The sequence below is a fragment of the Stomoxys calcitrans genome, chromosome 5 (assembly GCF_963082655.1).
Source record: "Stomoxys calcitrans chromosome 5, idStoCalc2.1, whole genome shotgun sequence".
NCBI lineage: Eukaryota > Metazoa > Arthropoda > Insecta > Diptera > Muscidae > Stomoxys > Stomoxys calcitrans.
In genome coordinates this window covers 80,089,462-80,110,644 of record NC_081556.1, presented here as the reverse complement: position 1 = coordinate 80,110,644, position 21,183 = coordinate 80,089,462, and the positions used below count along the sequence as shown (strand labels likewise).

The 21,183-nt window shown below is 38.5% G+C and overlaps 1 protein-coding gene across 1 annotated transcript in view; it reads left to right on the top strand.

Annotated features, from left to right (window-relative positions):
• LOC106080698 (putative phosphatidate phosphatase) overlaps window positions 1–20,755 on the top strand; it is a 234,762-nt gene extending 214,007 nt beyond the window's left edge. The window contains exon 7 of the mRNA XM_059368511.1: window positions 20,117–20,755. Within this exon, the coding sequence (XP_059224494.1) occupies window positions 20,117–20,230 (114 nt within the window). The 3' untranslated portion in view covers window positions 20,231–20,755. The remainder of the gene's footprint in view (window positions 1–20,116) is intronic.
• The last annotated feature ends 428 nt before the right edge of the window (window positions 20,756–21,183 follow it).

Sequence of the window (21,183 nt, the reverse complement as noted above, 5' to 3'; positions counted from 1 at the left end):
GAGTACTAAACCAATCTCGATCTTGACTTCTTGAGCCGCTAAAGGGTGTAATTATTAACCGATTTAGCTGCAATTTTACGTGAGGAGGTTTTGACTTCCAGCCACTGTGCCAAGTATGGTCTTAATCGATTCACAACCACATATATCGCTCCCATGTAAACCGATTTCGGATATTGATTTCCTTAGCCGATAGAAGGCGCAATTACAAGTATTTAAAACAAATATTGTGATTTCTAGTTTGGCAGTATATCTGCCAAACTAGAAATCACAAGGTGGACTTGGCACACATCGTGCCAGGTACCCTTTAGTTAACGGATGGAAGAAAATAAATATTTACACTACTCATTGCAGGAATACAGGCTCTATGACTTCCATAGCCATTAAGAAATTGAACTAATCGATCTATATAGCAGCTACACTCAAAAAAATAATTCGATTGACATAAATTCGTTTGCCAAGAAAAATTCTTTTTTGGAAAACGTTGAACTTTTTTGCGACAAATTCTTGCAAGAATTTGTGACAAATATAAAGTTTTTTACCCCGACAATACCTTTCATTCTTGTTATTTATGTATATAACATGTAATTCGGGTCCTCAACTGTTTCCTTATTTACAAATTTGTTTAACGTTAAACGTAATTCACACTCTTTCCCATTATGGGTTTGTATTATGATCTGCTGTATTCCTTATGCTATAAATACAACAAAAATTGTTGTTGTTTTTGCACGTTTAAATACCTACATTGTGATTGATATTTCTTTATCGCATAAATATTACCAAACAATCTGTGTGCCTTAGAAATTCTTGTTGTGTTTTCATGTACCTGGCAGCCATTTGCGTATTGCTCTAATACATTTTGTCATTGGACATACCAGCAGTTTTGTACCGAAACTTTAAAAATTGACACTTTCCAAGTTTACCATCCGCACTCGTCCGAGCTTCTTAATATACTGCTCTTTGCTCAGTCAAAACAAAAAAGTCTATACCAGCGACTAGCACACAATTGCAATTATTTCCAAGCCTATGTGTCTGCTTGGGATTATTTTCTAGCGTAAGGACAAAGTAGGCCACCGTAGCGCAGAGGTTAGCATGTCCGCATATGACGCTGAACGCCTGGGTTCGAATCCTGGCGAGACCATGAGAAAAAATTTTCAGCGGTGGTTTTCCCCTCTTAATGCTGGTAACATTTTGTGAGGTACTATGCCATGTAAAACTTCTCTCCAAAGAGGTATCGCACTGCGGCACGCCGTTCGGACTCGGCTATAAAAAGGAGGCACCTTATTATTGAGCTTAAATTTGAATAGGACTGCACTCATTGATATGTGAGAAGTTTGCCCTTGTTCCTTAGTGTAATTTTCATGGGCACTTGCAAAGCGCCGCCGTCAGTTGCAATAATAAAGGGATATTTTTTAAGAGCTATACGAAAGTTTTTCAAAAAAAAACCATAAAATTCAGAAAAATGCATGAAATCTTTATTTGAATCGATAGTACAGTCCATATAATTAATGTTTGAAGATTATTTCATGTTGACCGTGACTGCGCCTCAAATGGTCCATCCGCTTAGTCCAATTTTGGGATGCTCTTTCCAACATTTCGGCCAGTATCTCACCAATAAATGCTTCAATGTTTTCTTCCAATGCGTCAATTGAAGCGGACTTGTCTGTATAGACGTTAGCTTTAACATAGCCTCACAAAAAATAGTCTAAAGGCGTTAAATCGCACGATCTAGGCGGCCAATTGACCGATTCCGAACGTGAAATAAAATGTTTACCGAACTCGCCTCTCAATAAGTCCATTGTTACTCGTGCTGTGTGGCATGTGGCACCGTCTCGTTGAAACCACATATCATGCAAGTCAAGCTCTTGAATTTTGGGTAAAAAAAGTTTGATATCATCTCACTATAGCGATCATAGTTGCGTTAGGATTCGCATAATCTTTGAAGAAGCACGGTCCAATGATGCCACCAGCCTATAAACCGCACCAAATTGTGACTTTTTCTGGATGCATTGGTAGCTCTTGCAATGCTTCTGGCTTATCTTCACTCCAAAATCACAATTCCGCTTAATTAAAAAAGTTCATCGCGCGCAAAATTGTGTTAAGCGATGAATCTCATTTTTGGCTTCATTTGTATGTAATTAAGCCAAAAATGAGGTTCGTCGCTTATCATAATTTTGCGCTCGATGAACTTTCTTCACAAAACACACATTCTGATAATAAAATTCAATTATTTTCAACCGTTGTTTGTTTGTAAGACGATTCATGATAAAATTATAGACCGAACTGAAGATGTTTGACAGTGAAACAAAACACGAAACGTGCATGAGCTGTTGGAAGTCCTTTGAATTGGAAGTGTCACATTCAGGGGCGTACTGAGAAGGCTCACAGGTGTTGGGCACAATGTAGACGGGCCGTAGGCTCGAAATGGGGCCTGAATCCTTGGATAGTCCACTGGCTCTACAGGAGCATGATTATACCAATACTTACTTACGCCTCAGTAGTTTGGTGGACTGCTATGGAGAAAAAGGTCCAACATAAGTACCATACAACAGGTTTAGAGGAACACGCCCACTACGGCACTGGAGACTATTCTAGATATCCGACCCATTGACATACAGATTAAGTGTGAGGCAGCCACTGCGGCTATGAGACTCAAGTCGATGGGAGAATGGATTGAGGATGGGAGCAGCTCATACCAACGTGGTATAATCGAGGCGACGATAGGAAACCTGGAAAGAAGGGAAGAGGTTTCGGATCGGATACCTGAGATGAACCTTGAAGTCGAGTGCGAGGCATTGCTGCCATCGGCACAGTCTAGTATTGCCATCTGGAAGATCATGTTATACGGATGGATCATAGCTAGAGGACAGAGTGGGCCTGGGGGTTTACATTGAGAACCCAGAGACTGAGATCTGTTTTAGACTGCCTGACCATAATACGGTCCTGTAGGCGGAGATCCGGGCGACCACGGAATGCGTGAAGTGGTGTGGTGTTAACGCGAGAACGTCGAGTTTGAACATCTTTACCGACAGTAAAATTGCCATAATGGCAATAACAACCAGGACGGTAAGGTCACGAACAGTCTTGCAGTGTAAGAAGGAGATTAACGCCTTCTCTGAGGATGGAAAAATCCGCAGCGTTCGGGTGCCGGGCCACAACGCAGTAAGGGGAAATTAAAAGGCAGACGATTTGGCGGCGAAGGCCAGAGGACTGCCCTCAATAAACTTGGTTAACCCGACGCAGTCCGAGTTAAGGGATTGGGCGACGAATGCGCATGCAACATTGTGGAACAGCGAAACGGTCGGTAGGACGGCGAAAATCCTATGGGATGATCCAGATCGTGAGAAGACGAGGCTATTACTGAAAGGAAGCAAGAAGGAGGTCAGTTTTTGGTATCATAACGGGACACATACGACTACGAGCTCACTTATATAAAATCGGTGCGGCAAGTGATAGCATGTGTAGGGCATGCGGGGAAGATGATGAGACGTTGGAGCATTTCCTTTGTCATTGCCCGGCTTTCGCGTACAACAGATACCGGTACTTAGGTGGAGTACAATATCAGACATGAACCAACTTAGAGGAGTGGTATTGAAAACAAGGAACTTAAAATTTTCTTTTTGTGGTTACTTCATAGTTTTTAGAGCTCACAACAAGCCGATTACTGGCTTAGGTATATGCCCATAGTGGCATGGGCGGATTAATATCTGTACCCTCTTTTCAACCTAACCTAACCTACACTAATAGGAAGTATTTGTGCAAAATTTCAATCATTCGAAAGATTGCGTAATTTCATCGGACAGACAGACGGACGGACATTAGAATTTCAAGACTATTAAAAATAATATCAGTATTTCCATGAGGTGAAAACAGGATGACTAAGTTAGTATACCCCCATCCTATGGTGGACGATATAAAAACAGATTTTCATAAATTGGAAGTTATTTATTAGTCCTCAGATCGCACAGACGAGCTGGTGCATATGCTTCATCAGCGTGTTGGATCCGATCTTAAATAGTTCATCTGGTAATCCAGTTCTGTAGTGAAACTGATATGGTCTCTATATAATCATATCTTAGGATTTTCTATCTAAGACTACCTATTGCTATCTCGTATTCTAACAAATAAATAGTTAACTTGAACTGCAAAACACATTTTACAGCAAACTTGTTAAAATTTTTCAAAAAAAAAAAATTATGTTTTTGCTCATATATCAGTAATTTCGAAAACTTTTCTCAAATTGCTACAATGTCTTGACAGGTATTAATAAAAATTAATCGAGCTGAAAAAAAATACTGTCATCGGTAACAACAATGTTGGCACTAACAAACTAAATCTCAACAAATCTATCACATTGCATTATCGAGATTTCTCCAATTTAAGGGGATTTCAGCAAAACCAAACTATGGGAGAGAAGTGAAAATGTTTTAATCGTTTGGTAGCCAAAAGACCAAAGGAAATAAAATTCATACTTAATCATGTCCAATAAAAATGAGATTTTGCACACAATGTTGCATGTGTGCAGTGAAATTATGTTTCAGATTTAAAACTCAAAATCCAAGATACATAACTGGCTTGCTGCTGATTTCTGTCCAAAAGAATTGTCAACTTTTCTGTTTCGTTCAGTGCATGGCAGCCGATTTTGTTTAAACTCTTGCTTTTAATGCTTGCACAAATTTCTTTGGGAGTTGCATCTTATTTGGAATGAATATGACAGATGCTGTTGTAAAAACATTTATTTGACAACGACAACGACATTGTATCTAGCGCCTTGATTTTGTTTGAAAATGCTGCTGCATACGTTACAGTTTTGCGTGTTTAATCTTAAGCACATTTAAATGCTGCTCCCGGTTTACATTGTTAGTGTTCACCTTACCTGCAAGTCGTCTTTGGTGGTAGTAGTTAACTTAGTGGAGCGTGGTGTAAGTAGGGGTTCCTAATGAAGAGCTCAAAAATTCAATTCTTATTACTTTAGTTGTTTTTCGTTTGCAACACATCGAAATATGAATTTCCGACCCTACAAAGTATATATATTTCGGATCGTCATAAAATTCTATGACGATTTAACGATGTCCGTGTGTCTGTCCGTCCGTCTGTTGTAATCACTCTAGAGCCTTCAAAAATTGAGATACTGAGCTGAAATTTGGCACAGATACGTTCTTTTGATGCACCCTGGTTAACTTCTTGAATGGGCCAAATCGGACCATATATGGATATAGGTGCTATATAGACCGATTTTCCGATAAAGGGTCTGATGCCCATAAAAACTTCATTTTTCATCCGATTTTCTGAAATTTGAAACAGTGAGGCTTCCCGACAACTGACCTAAATATGGGTCAGATCGGACTATATTTAGATATAGCTGCCATATAGACCGATCTCCCGATAAAGGGTCTGAAAACCATAAAAGCTTTATTTATTACCCGATTTCGCTGAAATGTGCAACAGTGGGTTATTTTAAGCCTCCCGACATCTGACCTAAATATGGATTAGATCGGACTATATTTAGATATAGCTGCCATATAGACCGATCTCCCGATAAAGGGTCTGATTTTTTTTCATTCGATTTTGCTGAAACTTGAAACAGTGGGTTATTTTAAGCCTCCCGACATCTGACCTAAATATGGTTTAGATTGGACTATATATATAGATATAGCTGCCATATAGACCGATCTCCCGATAAAGGGTCTGAAGACCATAAAAGCTTTATTTATTATCCGATTTCGCTGAAATTTGCAACAAAGGGTTATTTTAAGCCTCCCGACATCTGACCTAAATATGGATTAGATCGGACTATATTTAGATATAGCTGCCATATAGACCGATCTCAAGATAAAGGGTCTGAAGCACATAAAAGATTTATTTATTAACCGATTTCGCTGAAATTTTAAACAGCAGGTTATTTTAAGCCTCCCGATATTTGACCCAAATATGGATTAGATCGGACTATATTTAGATATAGCTACCATATAGACCGATCTCCCAATAAAGGGTCTGAAGGCCATAAAAGCTTTAATTTTTATCCGATTTCGTTGAAATTTGGAATAGTGCGCAGTTTTAAGCCTCCCAACATCCGACCCAAATATGGTACAGATCGGACTATATTTAAATACTTGCTGACCCGGGCCCGCTCCGTTGCGCTTTCTTTTAACTTTATATGGAACAAAAGTTTCCTTGGAATATTTATTTTCGACAATTAAAGATCTTTTAGTGAAATGCTAACTTGACTAACAGTTTAACAATATAAGTGCCTTTATCTATATCCCATACGATCTTTATTGGTCAACGAATTTAAGTGTGGATGTAAGGTGTACTCCATTCTTAATATGCATAATTTCAGCCCGATATTTTCATGATGTCTGATTTAGTGGTGTTTTCGGAGGAGAGGTGGTCCCCCAGATACTTGGCCCTGAAAAAATATCAGCATCGTGCTCTTCTCCCAAATACCATTCATTTAAACCTAATATTGCCATTGGCTTAAGAGGAGTTTACAGGATGAGGCGTCCCCCAAACAAATGGCCCCAAAATGGGTCATCAAATTCGTTTTCTAATTTCAAATACCTTTCATTTGAGCCACATATTGGCATGGTTGAAACATTTTTTCCCTTTGGGGGTGTTTTAGGAAAGGGGTGATGCCCAAAATACATGGTCCTATATTTGGATATCAAATTCGTATTCTACTCCCAAATACCTTTATTTGAGCCCCATATTTCCTAGTCGGCAAACATGACCGACTTGGGGGTGTTTTGGGGGATGGGCGGCCACTCAGTGAGTTGGCCTTGAAAATATATGTCGGATTCGTGTTCCACTTTAAAAACCCTCTTATTTGAGCCTCATATTGCAATAGTCAGAAAATACTTTCTATTTGGGTGGTTTTGGGGGGTGGCATGGCCCCATTGACACTTTTCCCGAATATTGATATCAAATTAGTGCTTTACTCACAAAGACCTTTCATTTGCGCCCCATATTGCTATGTCCCTATGGGGGATGTTTTTGGTGAGAGGCGGCCCCCAAACACTTGGTCCCATATTTGGATATCAGATTCGTATTCTACATTCAAATACCTTTTATTTAAGCCCCATATTCCCATGGTCTGTAAATAAGTCCTGTTTGGGAGGTGTTTTGGGGAAGGGGTGGACCCCCAGAAATGTGGTCTCACATTTGGATATCAGATTCGTATTCTACTCGCAAATAGCTTTCATTTGAGTCCCATATTGCCATGGTCTGTAATTATGTCAGATTTAGGGGTGTTTTGGGGCTTGGGGTGGTACCCCTAACACTTGGTCCGACAATTGGATATCAGATACGTTTTCTTATCCTAAATACCTTTCATTTGAGTCCCATGTTGTCGTGATGGGTCTAAATATATGTTTGGTAGGTTTTAGGGTGGGGCAGCCCCCTAATGGGTACCCCATCCGAAATTTGGATACCAAATTGTTATTTTTAGAATACAATATGAGAGCACACAAAATTTCGCTTTAATCGCACCAACCATCTCCGAGATCTGGTGTTTCTGAAAATTAGGGTAAGGGGAGAGTCCGCCCCACATCACATATCAAAAAATGTAGTACCCTTTTTTCACCACGGGGTCATTATGCACCATCTGTGAAAATTTCAAGAAAATCGGTTGAGCCGTTTCTGAGTCTATAAGGAACACACAAACAAACAAACCTACAAACAAACACAAATTGATTTATATATATAAGATGAGCCGAAACGGGCCATCTACGCTGCGCATTCTTTAACTCTCTTATATCTGTTAAGGGTGGGGACACTTCGTCCTGAATGTGAATATCGAATTCGTGCCATTGTAGCATATGTCCGCCTATGACGCTGAATTGTCGTGATTGGTTCTATATATCCATTTGGCGGGTTTTGGGCGGCCCCCGAAGCACCAAACTACAACAATAGAAACCATGTTTTGTTTTTGGTGACGGTAAGTTACGTTAGATTAGATTGAAAAGAGGTTGCAGATATTAATCTGTCCCATTCCACTATAGACATGCACCTAAGCCAGTAAACAGTTTGTTGTGCGCTCTAAAAACTAAAAAGTTATCTAGAAGAAGAAAATTTTAATTTTTAGGAAATGCTCCAACGCCTCATCATCTTCCCCACATATGCTATCACTTTCCGCACCGATTTTGCATAAGTGAGCTCGCAGTCTTATGTGTCCCGTTATGACACCAAAAGATATACTGACCTCCTTCTTACTTCCTTTCAGTAATAGCTTCGTTCTCTCACGATCCGGATCAGCCAATAAGATTTTCGCCGTCCTACCGACTGTTACGCTGCGTTTGTCGCCCACGAACTTAATCGGACTGCGTCGACCCGAAAGACTTCGGGTTAACCAAGTTTATTGGCGGCAGTCCTCTGGCCTTCACTGCCAAATCGTCTGCCCTTTCATTCTCCCTTACTCCGTTATGGCCCGCACTCATACGATACGGATTGTGCCATTCTCAGAGAGGGCTTTAATCTCCTTCTTACACTTTTTGGTGACTGTAAGAATGCAAAACATTTGGAACGAATCACACCACCAATCTCCAAGATCTGGTGTTTTTTAAAATTTGGGTAATGAGAAGTGTTTTTTAGGGGAGCGATGGCAGCTCAGACATTTCGACTCATATATTGATATCAAATTAGTGCAACACTCCGAAATCCCTTTAATTTGAGCCCCATATTGCCATGGTCCGTAAATATGAACCGGTAAATATGAACCCTAAAAATAGATATCATATTCGTTATTTACCCCATAATACCGTTCATTTGAGCTCCAATTTGCCATAGTCGGATATGAAGTTCAGTATAGGGGGTGACGCCCCAAAGCACTCCCTAAACTGAACTTCATATCCCCCCAAACACTTGGCTCCAAATTGGATATCAAATTCATTTTCTACTCTCAAATATCTTTCATTTGAGTCCCTTACTGTCATAATGGGTTAAAATTAAACTATTTGACTTATTTTTAGGAGGAAAAGCGCCACCTGGACTTGACCGCAAATTTTAATTTTATATCGCAATTCTTACTCGAATTTTACACAATGACTTATACTATGGTCTCCAAAATTCAATTCAATTATGGTCCGAATCGGATCATAACTTGATATAGCTCCAATATTGTAGCAGTTATTTTCTTTTATCATTTGCTTGCATTTGTCGTGTTCTTTTCTTTTTAGATATCGGAAAAGGAACTCGACAAATGCGATCTATGGTGGAGAGTATATAAGATTCGGCCCTGCCGAACTTATTACGCTTTTAGTTGTTTTATATTGTTTGGGCCATTTTACTATTAGTTCCATAATTTAAAATACTCGTAATCTTTTTTTGATCAAAATATGCATGTTAATGACATAACTGCTTCGTTAGCATTGATATAATTATAACGTTATCTGGATAAATGTTTCAATTTTGGGTTTACTACCCCAATGCATATAATTCAAAAAGTGACTGCCTCGCTACTCTTTCTTTTGCAATACGGGAAATGTTATTTTCCGTGAAGCATGTTGCATCGAAATCGCTTTTCAGAATAACATTCAATATAACATTTGCACATTTTCAATTAAATTTTTGAATGATCCAATTAAAAAATTAATTGGACATTAAGATATTTTCAATAAATTTTTTTATAAAGGGTGATTTTTTTGAGGTTAGGATTTTCATGCATTAGTATTTGACAGATCACGTGGGATTTCAGACATGGTGTCAAAGAGAAAGATGCTCAGTATGCTTTGACATTTCATCATGAATAGACTTACTAACGAGCAACGCTTGCAAATCATTGAATTTTATTACCAAAATCAGTGTTCGGTTCGAAATGTGTTCAAATTTTGACAAATTTTGTTCAGCGATGAGGCTCATTTCTGGTTGAATGGCTACGTAAATAAGCAAAATTGCCGCATTTGGAGTGAAGAGCAACCAGAAGCCGTTCAAGAACTGCCCATGCATCCCGAAAAATGCACTGTTTGGTGTGGTTTGTACGCTGGTGGAATCATTGGACCGTATTTTTTCAAAGATGCTGTTGGACGCAACGTTACGGTGAACGAACACATTTCGAACCGAACACTGATTTTGGTAATAAAATTCAATGATTTGCAAGCGTTGCTCGTTAGTAAGTCTATTCATGATGAAATGTCAAAGCATACTGAGCATCTTTCTCTTTGACACCATGTCTGAAATCCGACGTGATCTGTCAAATACTAATGCATGAAAATCCTAACCTCAAAAAAATCACCCTTTATTAACACAATTAAAAAACTAGTTGAAAATTTCATTAATTGAATCAATTAAATATTTCAAAATTTTTCAATAATGTTTTATATTGGAAATGGAATTTTTATAATTGAAGAATTTTCAATCACCTTTTTCAAAAAATGTTATAGTTTTATCATTTTCGTGATTGAAGCAGCTTCAATTAAAAAATTTATTTGATCAATTAATTTCATAATTGAAACCAATTTTTATTTTTCTTTGTGCAAGCTATGCACTACGGTGGACTTGAAATTTTCCATCTCAAAGTAGAACTAGAATTGAAAACGTTTTTAGATTCAGACAATTTTGATGCAGGTGAAGTCTTCCCACTCACTGTGGATACAAACATAATTTTAAAATATTTCCTCTTACCAAGTATCTATAATCTCATTAATCTACGCACCTGACATTGGCGTGTATGGTACACCTTCGCCTTACTCGCGACCGTGTCCATGTCAATTCAAATGGCTGTGACTTTTGATACGAGTATCTCCTGGCGAACTCTCTTAGCACAAGCGAGATGGTGTTGCATGTGTGCCATGAGTTGTCATTATTAAAATTGCTATGGCCTTTTGTGGCATGGCTTAAAGTGATATTTTAATGATTTTTATTGTTGAAAAATGGCATTACTTCCATTTCGGTGAAGTGTGTGCAAACTAGCAAAAGAAACGTTTGTTAATGTCAATAATTCTAAGTTGTGATCAAATCAAATTGACAATATCCTCTTAACGCTATTGTTCAATTTTGAGAAACTTTTAATTTGACACTTGAATAAGCTCTGATTGTTATACAATAACATAACTAAACGAAGGTGGGCCACCATTGCGGTATAATCGAGGTGACGGTATCGAAACCTGGAAGGAATAGAAGTGGTTCCGATCGGATTCTTGAGACGAAATTTTTAGGAATAGTGCAAGGCACTTCAGCAGTCAGCGGCACAGTCTTAGAATGACGGAACTCTTGTATTGAAAGGTCGTACTACATGGATGGCTCAAAGATAGCGGACAGTAGAATCTGGGGGTCTACAGTATTACCCAGGAACTGAGATCTGTTTCCTACTGCCTGAACATAATACGGTCCTGTAGACGGAGTTCCGGGCCATCACCGAATGGATGAGGTAAAAGAATGGTAACATGAGGGCTTTGGGTGTGTAATAACCAAGACGCTAAGGTCACGAACAATCTTGGAGAGCAGTCTGAAACACATTAACGCCTTCTCTGAGGATGGCATGTTTGGTTGCCGGGCCATAACGGAGTAAGGGGCATGAAAGAGCAGATAATTTGGCCGTGAAGGCCAGATAACGGCCGGTTGCAATATTGATTAATCCAAAGCCTTTCTGGGCGGAGCAGTCTGAGTTGTGGGCGTGAGACGAACGCAGGCCAACGAAGATCTAATGGAGAGATCCGATTTGTGAGAAATCGAAACTATAATTGAAAGAAAGTAAAAAGGAGGTCAGTATAGCTTTCGGCATCATAACGAGACACATAGGACTACAAGCTCAATAATGAAAAATCGGTGCAGCAAGTGATAGCTTGAGCATGTGGAGAAGACGATGAGACGTTGAAGCATTTCCGGGATTTCGCTGCTAACAGACACCGGCGCATAGGTGTGGTCACAATACCATACATAAACCAACTTAGGGACGTGATATGGAGAGCAATTGGGGATTTTTTTAGTAGCACGGAATTCCTGACTTAGATTTTTTTTAAACACATCAATTTGATTACTGGCTTAGGAGTTTGTCTATAGTAGCATGTATCGGAATAATATCCGCACCCTCTTTTAAACCTAACGAATACAATAACATTCCATTGAAATTTACTTTTAGATTGAACGTTTATACCACACCATTGTTCAAACTCAAATCTAAACCGATTTCGATGACATTTAACATAAGATTTCAAATAAGTAATAGAAAACTTCATACCACACAGAAAAAAATTATTTTGAAAAACAACACCTTTTGTCGAGAAAAAACGACAAAATTTGTTAATTTTCCAGCAACAATTTATTTTGAAACTCAACGACCCAATGTACAAATTTATTGTTGAAAGGCACTATTTATAAGCCAACATATAACAACAATATTATCCATAAGCTTAACAAAAAACAAGGTGCTTTGCTGCTGCAGTGCTTCGGGGGAGATGGTTTTATTTTCTTTGTTCGGCTTGCGCCTTCTCTTGTTTTCGTTCGTTTACTGCGCTTGCTGGCACTCTGCCCCTCTCTGTACTCTCCATTAACCTGAAAACTTTTTTGACGACGTGAAGTGTAAATCGGGTGACATATGGGTAGCTGATACGAAGTGCCACCAAGTTCACACTGGTGTGTTTGTTTTATTGAAAGTTCATTATATTGTTTACAAGCCACAAAAAGCATTTGCTTCTGAAATACTTTATATTCGAGGAGTTCAAGCGTTATACTGTGATTGCGTTTTATTTGGCTGGAAAATCACAACCGGCTATTGTTGGCGAACTCAAGCATCTTAAAAATGAAAAAAATGTTTATGTATCACACCATTAATCCTTATAATGATACTGGTAGCGGTGCCCAACACTGTGATGATTTAACAACTGAAATGGTTCGACTAGTGAAAGCTATTCCGTAATGGTATGCAACATAAAAGCGAGTTCAAGGTAAAGCCTTATAAGTAGCAATAGGCAAACAATCTAATACCAAAGAAAAAAAGTTAAACTCGTAAGAGAAAAGGGGTTGCTGCGTTTGCACGAACGTGGAGAATTTCCTAACATCGTGAGATCGGGCAAGAAAGAAGGCTCACTAAATGAGCAATTCTTAATCTCTCAAAATGATCGTGTTTTCTTAACCAAGCGCACAAACGAAAAAATGAGCCTACGAACGGCCCCCAAAAGTAATTTTTCATCTCATGTCATGGTATGGGCAGCTGTGACAGCCGATGACCGCTTTTCAATCGTTTCATCAAGCCTGACCTTTCTACCAAGAAAACATTTTGGAAGCTGCTTTGCAGCCATGGGCATGCAAATATTACTGTGACGTACCAACACGACTCATCACCATCACATACAGCACGTATAAACCAAGAATGCCTAAAAATCATGTTACGAACTTTATTTCGCCTCATAGTGGCTGTCCAGGCGCCAATCCGATGGACTTTTCTATTTGTGGTATTTTAGATAGCAATGTAAACAAGGAAAAACGTGTTAAGTTCGTCCTGGTCGAATCTTGGATACCTACTACGATTGACTCCGTTAAAAAATTTCCCTTATTAACTCAGTTCGAGAATTGATTGCGTTTTCTATGGACTCAAGAATTAATATGGGGCCATAAGTATTTGAGGGGATCCAGTATATAGTTCTATTCGGATCATACTTGGCACGGATCCTGAAGGTTTATATAGGGGCTGTATCCATTTATAGACCCACTTGAATCATACTCGTTACGGATGTTGAAGGTCCGAACAGAAGTCTTTGGGCCAATTCTAGGGTTTCCGGGAATCGGTTTATGTTGGAGCTATATCAGTTGATTAACCGATTCGGATCATTCTCAGCATGAATGTAGGAAGTCAGAACAAAAGTCCTTGTGCCAAATTTCAGCCAAATCAGATGAAAATTGGGGCTTCCAAGGGCTTAAGAAATCAAATCTGGGAATGGGTTTATATGAGGGCTATATCAGTTTTTAAACCGATTCGGATCGTACTTGGCAAGAATGTTGGAAGTTATTTCCATGTACCAAAATTTTACTCAAATTTCAACCAAACCGGGCAAAAATTGAGGGCTTTAGAAACTAAAGAAGTTCAGTTAATATGGGAGCTATATCTAAATCTGAACCCATATGACCCACTTGCAATCCCCATCGAAGTATTTGTGCATAATTTCGAGATGCTAGCTTTACGAGTTCGATCACTTTTGTGATTTCCACCGACAATTTGCAATCTCCAACGACCTACATCAATACGAAGTATTTGTGTAAAATTTTTAGTGGATATCTGAATACGTGGCGGACGGACACGGCTGGATCGTCTTAGAATATAAAGACAAGCAAGAATACACATACTTTATGGTGTCGCAGATCAATATTTTGGGGTGTTACAAACGGAATGTCTAGATAAGTATACAACCCATATGCTAGTATGGATTCATTGAAGAAATCCATTGTGGGGAAATGAACCAAAATAACGGCCGACTACATTCGTGCAGACTGTCTCTCATTTTTTGACCGTCTCAGAGCAAAAGCAAGGGAATAGCCTGTCATATGGAGTAAAAGTAAATGGATTCTGAAATTTAGATTATTTCTACACATTTTTGTCATTTGAACCAATAAAAAATATTTTCACACAAAAAAAAAAAATTTGTCGTTTGAATTGGTAACACTAAAGAACGTAAAAAGTTTACAAATTTTCATCATTGACGCTTGAAAACGAGCGTCATTCTATGCTGTCACATGTAAGTAGTGTTTTGCGAGTTGAATTGTTGACATTTGTTTGCAGAGTTGCATTTTTTAACGCGACGCTTCTCAACGCTCTCATTCTTTTTAGGCCTAGAAGGCGGAGCTACATACTATGTGCACGCATTAAAAATGCAACTCTGCAAACAAATCGCACAAAAGCGATGCGCAAAACTTAAAGAATTTTTAACTTTGACGATTGAACTCGTGCGTCATTCTGTGTTGCCATACGTGTAGTAGGCTAGTATGACCACCACACAGGCTGGAGTTTCGACTTGTGTGGTGTCTATCGTTATCACAGGAAGCTTAGCTGAAAGCTACTGGGCCCGCCCACAAACTCCGTTTTTATGCGGAGTAGCTGCGAATGCGGTCGATTTTCGAGAGGAGAGTCTCAGTGAGGAGCAAGGTGGCACTGGCTCTTGATTATATACTGAGTGCCAATGATACTCGAGATGACAAGGCGAGTTATTTGTGACTTCAAATAACCAATGGCCAACATCAGCGTCTATTCCCAGGTTAGGGGCGGATGGAGCCGAGCGTCGGATCATAGTGCAAGCGGCTCGCGACAACGAGGGATACATGTGCGAAATCACAAAACCCATGCAGTTGGGGTGGTGGGCCAGTAACCCGCCCCCGGAAAACTATGAGAAACAAAGGAATAGTAAAAACGGACCCCCAACGTTGACGATCCACGCAAACGAAAAAAGGACTATGATTTGCGGATCTGCACCCGGAATGTCTGCACTCTCTATAGATAAGGTGCAGTATACGCGCTGTATTGGCGATATTACCTTCTTACAAGAAGTGCGATGAACTGGGAATGGCGTCACTACAACACCAAACGGTGACGAACTATACTATAGCTGCCATAACACGAGGCATGAATTTGGCTGTGAATTTGTGGTTAGTCGGAGACTGAAACACCTTGTCTCCAACTTTACTCCGGTGAATGAGAGGCTAGCCACAATCCGCATAAAAGCCAAATTCTTCAACATCAGCCTTATTAGTGTCCATGCCCCGAGGGAAGACAAGGACGAGCAGACCAAGGACATTTTCCACGAGCACCTACAAAGAGAAAATGACCGCTGACCCGCCCATGATCTCCAAATTGTTCTGAGAGATTTTAGTACGAAGATAGGGAGGAAAGACATCTTCGGTTCAACAGTCGTGTGAGAGATGAAATCCTAAAGTCAAAGAGATAATTGGACCCTATCAATGAGGCTTTAGACCTGGTAAATCCACCCTGGACCAGATATTCACACTACACCAAATCCTGGAAAAGACCGAGAAGGATAAATCAACACCTACCATCTCTTTGTTGACTACAAAGCCGCTTTCGATACCCCTTTACGTTCAAAGGTATTTGAAGTCATGTCTGAGTTTGGTATCCCTGCAAAATTAATAAGACTCTGCAAGATGACACTTGCGTTCCTCAGTAAGAATAGGAAAGTATCTCTCGGAATCATTTAAAACAAAACGAGGTTTCAGACAAAGAGACAATCGTGTGATCTCTTTACTATCCTGCTGGAGAAGATAATACTAGATGCAAATGTGAATAGATCTGGCACACTAATCACAAGAGAACCCTTGCTACTCGCCTATGCCGACTACACCGAAATTATAGGTCGGCCACCGGAAATAGTAACCGTAGCCTTTGAAAGAATCGAAAGAGAGTCTGTGAAAATGGGTTTGGTAGTAAATGGATATAAGACGAAATGGGTGGTTGCAACTCCCAAAACGCCTTGTACAACCGAGCAGATAAAGAATATGGAGAAAGTTGGGAACCACAATTTGGGATAGTCAGCAACTTTATCTGCCTCGGCATTGCCTTGACCGAAACGAATGACACCAGTTTTGAGTTAAAGAAAAGTATAATACTGGCAAAGCGATGCTACTTTGGATTAAGTAAGCAGTCTAGAAACAAGGACACCTCTCGACAGACAAAGATTTTACTATACAAGACACTGATACTACTCGTGTTGATATATGGTTTTGAGGCATGGATACTTGTGAAAACAGATGAGGCAGTGCTTAGAGTGTTTGAGAGAAAGATTCTTCGTAAAATATATGGGGCAGTTTGCGTTATAGAAGAATATTAGCGTCGTATGAATCACGAGCTTTATGAGCTGCATGACTACGATAGCATAGTTACACGCATCAAAATACAACGGCTGCGTTGGCTAGGTCATGAAGAAGCTCCAGCAAAGAAGTCTTTTAAAGGCAAACAATGTGGTATACGTAAACCGGGAAGACCAAAGATCAAACCGGGAAGACCGATGGTAAGATCAAGTGATGAGAGACACCTCGAAACTTGGTGTCGGAGATTATAAAATAAGCGCACAAGATCGAAGGGCTTGGAACGTTATTCAACGTTCGGCTTAAGGAGGCCACCGTAGCACAGAGGTTTGCAAGTCCGCCTATGACGCTGAAAGCCTGGGTTCGAATCCCGGCGAGACCATCGGAAAACAATTTCAGCGGTGGTTTTCCCCTCCTAATGCTGGCAACATTTTGTGAGGTACTATGCCATGTAAAACTTCTCTCCAAAGAGGTGTCGCACTACGGCACGCCGTTCGGACTCGGCTATAAAAAGGAGACCCCTTACCATTGAGCTTAAACTTGAATCGGACTGCACTCATTGATATGTGAGAAGTTTGCCCCTGTTCCTTAGTGGAATGTTCATTGGCAAAATTTGTTTGTATTTGTAACCAATTAAAGTAAAGTAAGCAAAGCATCGATTTCAAAGTTCTTTACACTTCCAAATGACTGTTTGGCAAGCAATAAAAGATTTGACATACTCAAGGTGACCAACTTTGAAGACCCATTATATTGACTATGTAAAATTTCGTACACATATCTCCATCCGTTCAAATATTCCAGAATTTATTTCCGAGATTTTTCGATATGGCAACACTGTGCGTTGTCAGAATGTGAACGCCTGGGGACAGATCTGTCTGCTCCATACTCATTTATGACAAAGCCTCTAATTTTTTGAAGGTTTAATTCTTAATTGTATTACAATGAGAATAAAATCCGATGAGCAAAGTTTTTGCTTTTATTTGCATTAGAAAGTTGTACAAATATCTACTATTAGTGCTAGGAATGAAAATTCTAATTAATTTCAGAGAAGTAAGCTCTGTTAGTTTTCAAACCAAAATCAATAGACAAAATATCTGCAAATGAAGGTTTTACTTGAAAATCCACCCAGCTTTTTAGATATGACCTAACTATTACAGTAACTGTTAAATACGAGTACTTATTTTTGTGGTTTCCCATTTAAAGTTGTTATCAACGAAATTTCAATGTAAGTATACCCGCTTTTCAATACTACAATGAAAAGTTGTACAGCGCAAAGGTGTTGTTGGTGTAGTAGATTTTACTAAGCTGAAGCAGAACATGAAATTTTATAAATATTTTGTATAACTTCATATGTATGTACTTTCATATCGTTCATGTATTCGGACGTTTCGTTTACAAAATGCCAAAATATGATTCAAATTCTGCTTGCATACTCGCATAATTTCGAATTCATGTCATCTTGCCAAAAGGAAAAAAAAATCCTAAATTTTCTTTTTATATTATGTTAGCGGCAAAAGTTTACATACATGCACCCATAACAATTTAAGAGAAATAATAAAAACATCTCTGAACGCCTGGTCTCAAAACCTGGCTAGAACATAAAAACATTTTTCAACGGTGGTCATCGCCTCACACAATGCTGGCAACATTCATAACTATTTCACTCTCATAAAGCTTCTCTACAAATAAATGACGCGCTGTAAGACGACAATCTTACTTGACAATGACTATACCATAGAACTTTCCTAGTGATCGAACGGCACTCATTTTGTGTATTCTGGGTTTCCCTTTTATTATACCCTCCACCATTGGATGGGAGTATACTGATTTCGTCATTCTGATTGTAACACTTCGAAATAGGCGTCTGAGACCCCATTAAATATATATATTCTTGATCGTCATGACATTTTATGTCGATCTAGCCATGTCCATCCGTCTGTCCGTCCGTCCATCCGCCTGTCTGTCGAAAGTACGCTAACTTTCGAAGGAGTAAAGCTAGCCGCTTGAAATTTTTCATAAATTCTTTTTATTAGTGTAGGTCGGTTGGGATTGTATATGAGCCAAATCGGTCCGTGTTTTGATATAGCTGTCATATAAACCGATCTTGGGTCTTGACTTCTTTGGCTGTAATTTTGCATGAGATGGTTTAGTATTACTTCCAATTACTGTGCTAAGTATGGTTCAAATCGGTCTAAAACCTGATATGGTTGCCATATAAACCGATCCGGGGTCTTGACTTCTTGAGCCTCTACAGAGAGCAATTCCTATCCGATTTGGCTGAAATTTTGCACAACGCGTTTTGTTATGAATTCCAACAACTATGCTAAGTATGGTTCAAATCGGTCCATAACCTGATATAGCTGCCATAGAAACCGATCTGGGTCTTGACTTCTTGAGCCTCTAGAGGGCGCAATTCTCATCCGATTTGGCTGAAATTTTGTACAACGACTTCTCCCATGACCTTTAACATACGTGCCGAATATGGCATGAATCGGTTTATAGCCTAATACAGCCCCCCTTTAAACCGATCTCCCTATTTTGCATCTTCAGCCCCTTAAGGGCGCAGTTCTTACTAGATTTGGCCGAAATTTTACACAATGGCTTCTACTATGGTCTCCAATATTCAATATTTTTATTTTATCCTTTGTTTGTCTGAAAAGAGATACCGTGGAAAGAGCTCGACATGGTGGAGGATATATAAGATTCGACCCGGTCGAACTAACCACGCTTTTACTTGTTATATATAAGACAAATATACGGCGTCTTAAATTAAAAATTGGAAACATTAAAATAGCATGACAAAGCTTTACTAGCTTTGCTACTCCAAAAGAAAAGGATATAGGGTGCTATCCTGTCTTTCACCATACTTGCATAATATGTCGAGTGGCAATACATTTATCGATATTTTCATATCTATATATGTATTGCATGACATATTCAGAAAATTTTTTCGTGATTACTTTTTTGGATAAACGATTTTGAAGCAAAAAGCTGGTTGTTTTCATTCAGTTGGACATTCCCCCATAACTTATGAAACAATTTTAATAAAAGTTTTATATTATCATTGAAATTTTTGTAGTTTTTCAAATAAGTAATCGTGAAAAACGGCCATAAGGTTTGAAAAAAAAGATTTATTTGTGGTTACATGAGTTGATTACTCTTGGCATTTCCTTTCAAGCCTACATGATATTTGCTTTCCATTTAAGCCTAGACAACAACCAAATACTTAGTCATATTATATCCCCAATTGAAAGGTGGCTAAAACTAACCCATTCTTGTAGCATACCTTAAGGCGCATTTAACGGCTTTGTATTATGCTTGTAACACTGCTATAAATTTGTTGCTAATTGTTATTGTTTTTCGTATTTTTTTTTTACAGGCCAAATTCATATCGGATTTGTTTCCAGCAAAATCTGCCAAAAGTTATATTTTACCCACCTGCACACGTGATGTTACCCCACAGACAACGATTACCACCACAAACGGCAATTAGTGCTTAATAGCTATCGAATCTCGATGGGCTACATAGCAGCAAATAAAACTAAACTCTTGGACACGATTAAAAAAATCGAAATGAGAAGACCAGGAAAATGAGGCAGAAACCAACATTCTTCAATAAACAAAAAATTGCATAGTATTTATTAAAAATTAATTATTACAATTAATTAGTTAATTAATCATATCGTAACTTATTACAAAAAAAAAAGAAATGATACATAGAATTTATCTTTAGTCGTTTAAATATCAAGAAAAACAGAACTCGCAAACCTCAACATCATACAATAGATAAACGCTACAAATGCTTAGATATAAAGAGAAAATTAAATAGTTTAATGACAACAAAAAATCGTTAATATTATTCAAAAACAAAATTGTTAAAAGAATTTAAATCAAACACCTATTTTAGGATATTTACACAGACACATAAACCAATGCAGCAATAAGAGCAAAGCAGAGCTTTCACTTTAACATTGATAAGATTCCCTAAGTAGATGTGCAAAAGCATTAGATATTTTTTAGTGATAAGACAAACTTACGAATTCTAATTTACTATGACTACTGTAAACTAATTATGAATTGCCTAAAAGATCCTTATTAACTGTTACATATGTAAGTACAGATGATGAATATTGCAGCAAATTACCGTTAATTATTGCACCTCAAGTGTCTTCCTCTGTTGAGAGAAATTTTACCAAGAAAACTACCCCCGAAAAGGATATTTGTTTTTAAAATTAATATGAAAGTATTGGCAATATATTGAAAGATTTTACCAGCGACATACTGTGTTAAAACATCTATTATATAAATTATGTATTTATTTATATTTTTGAAAAAAGAAACACACACACAACTATAGATAACAACAGTTTGCCGTTCCAGGATTGGCAAATAATATTATTAAAAAATAAAATATGACAACACTTAACAAAACAAATGTTTCTTTAT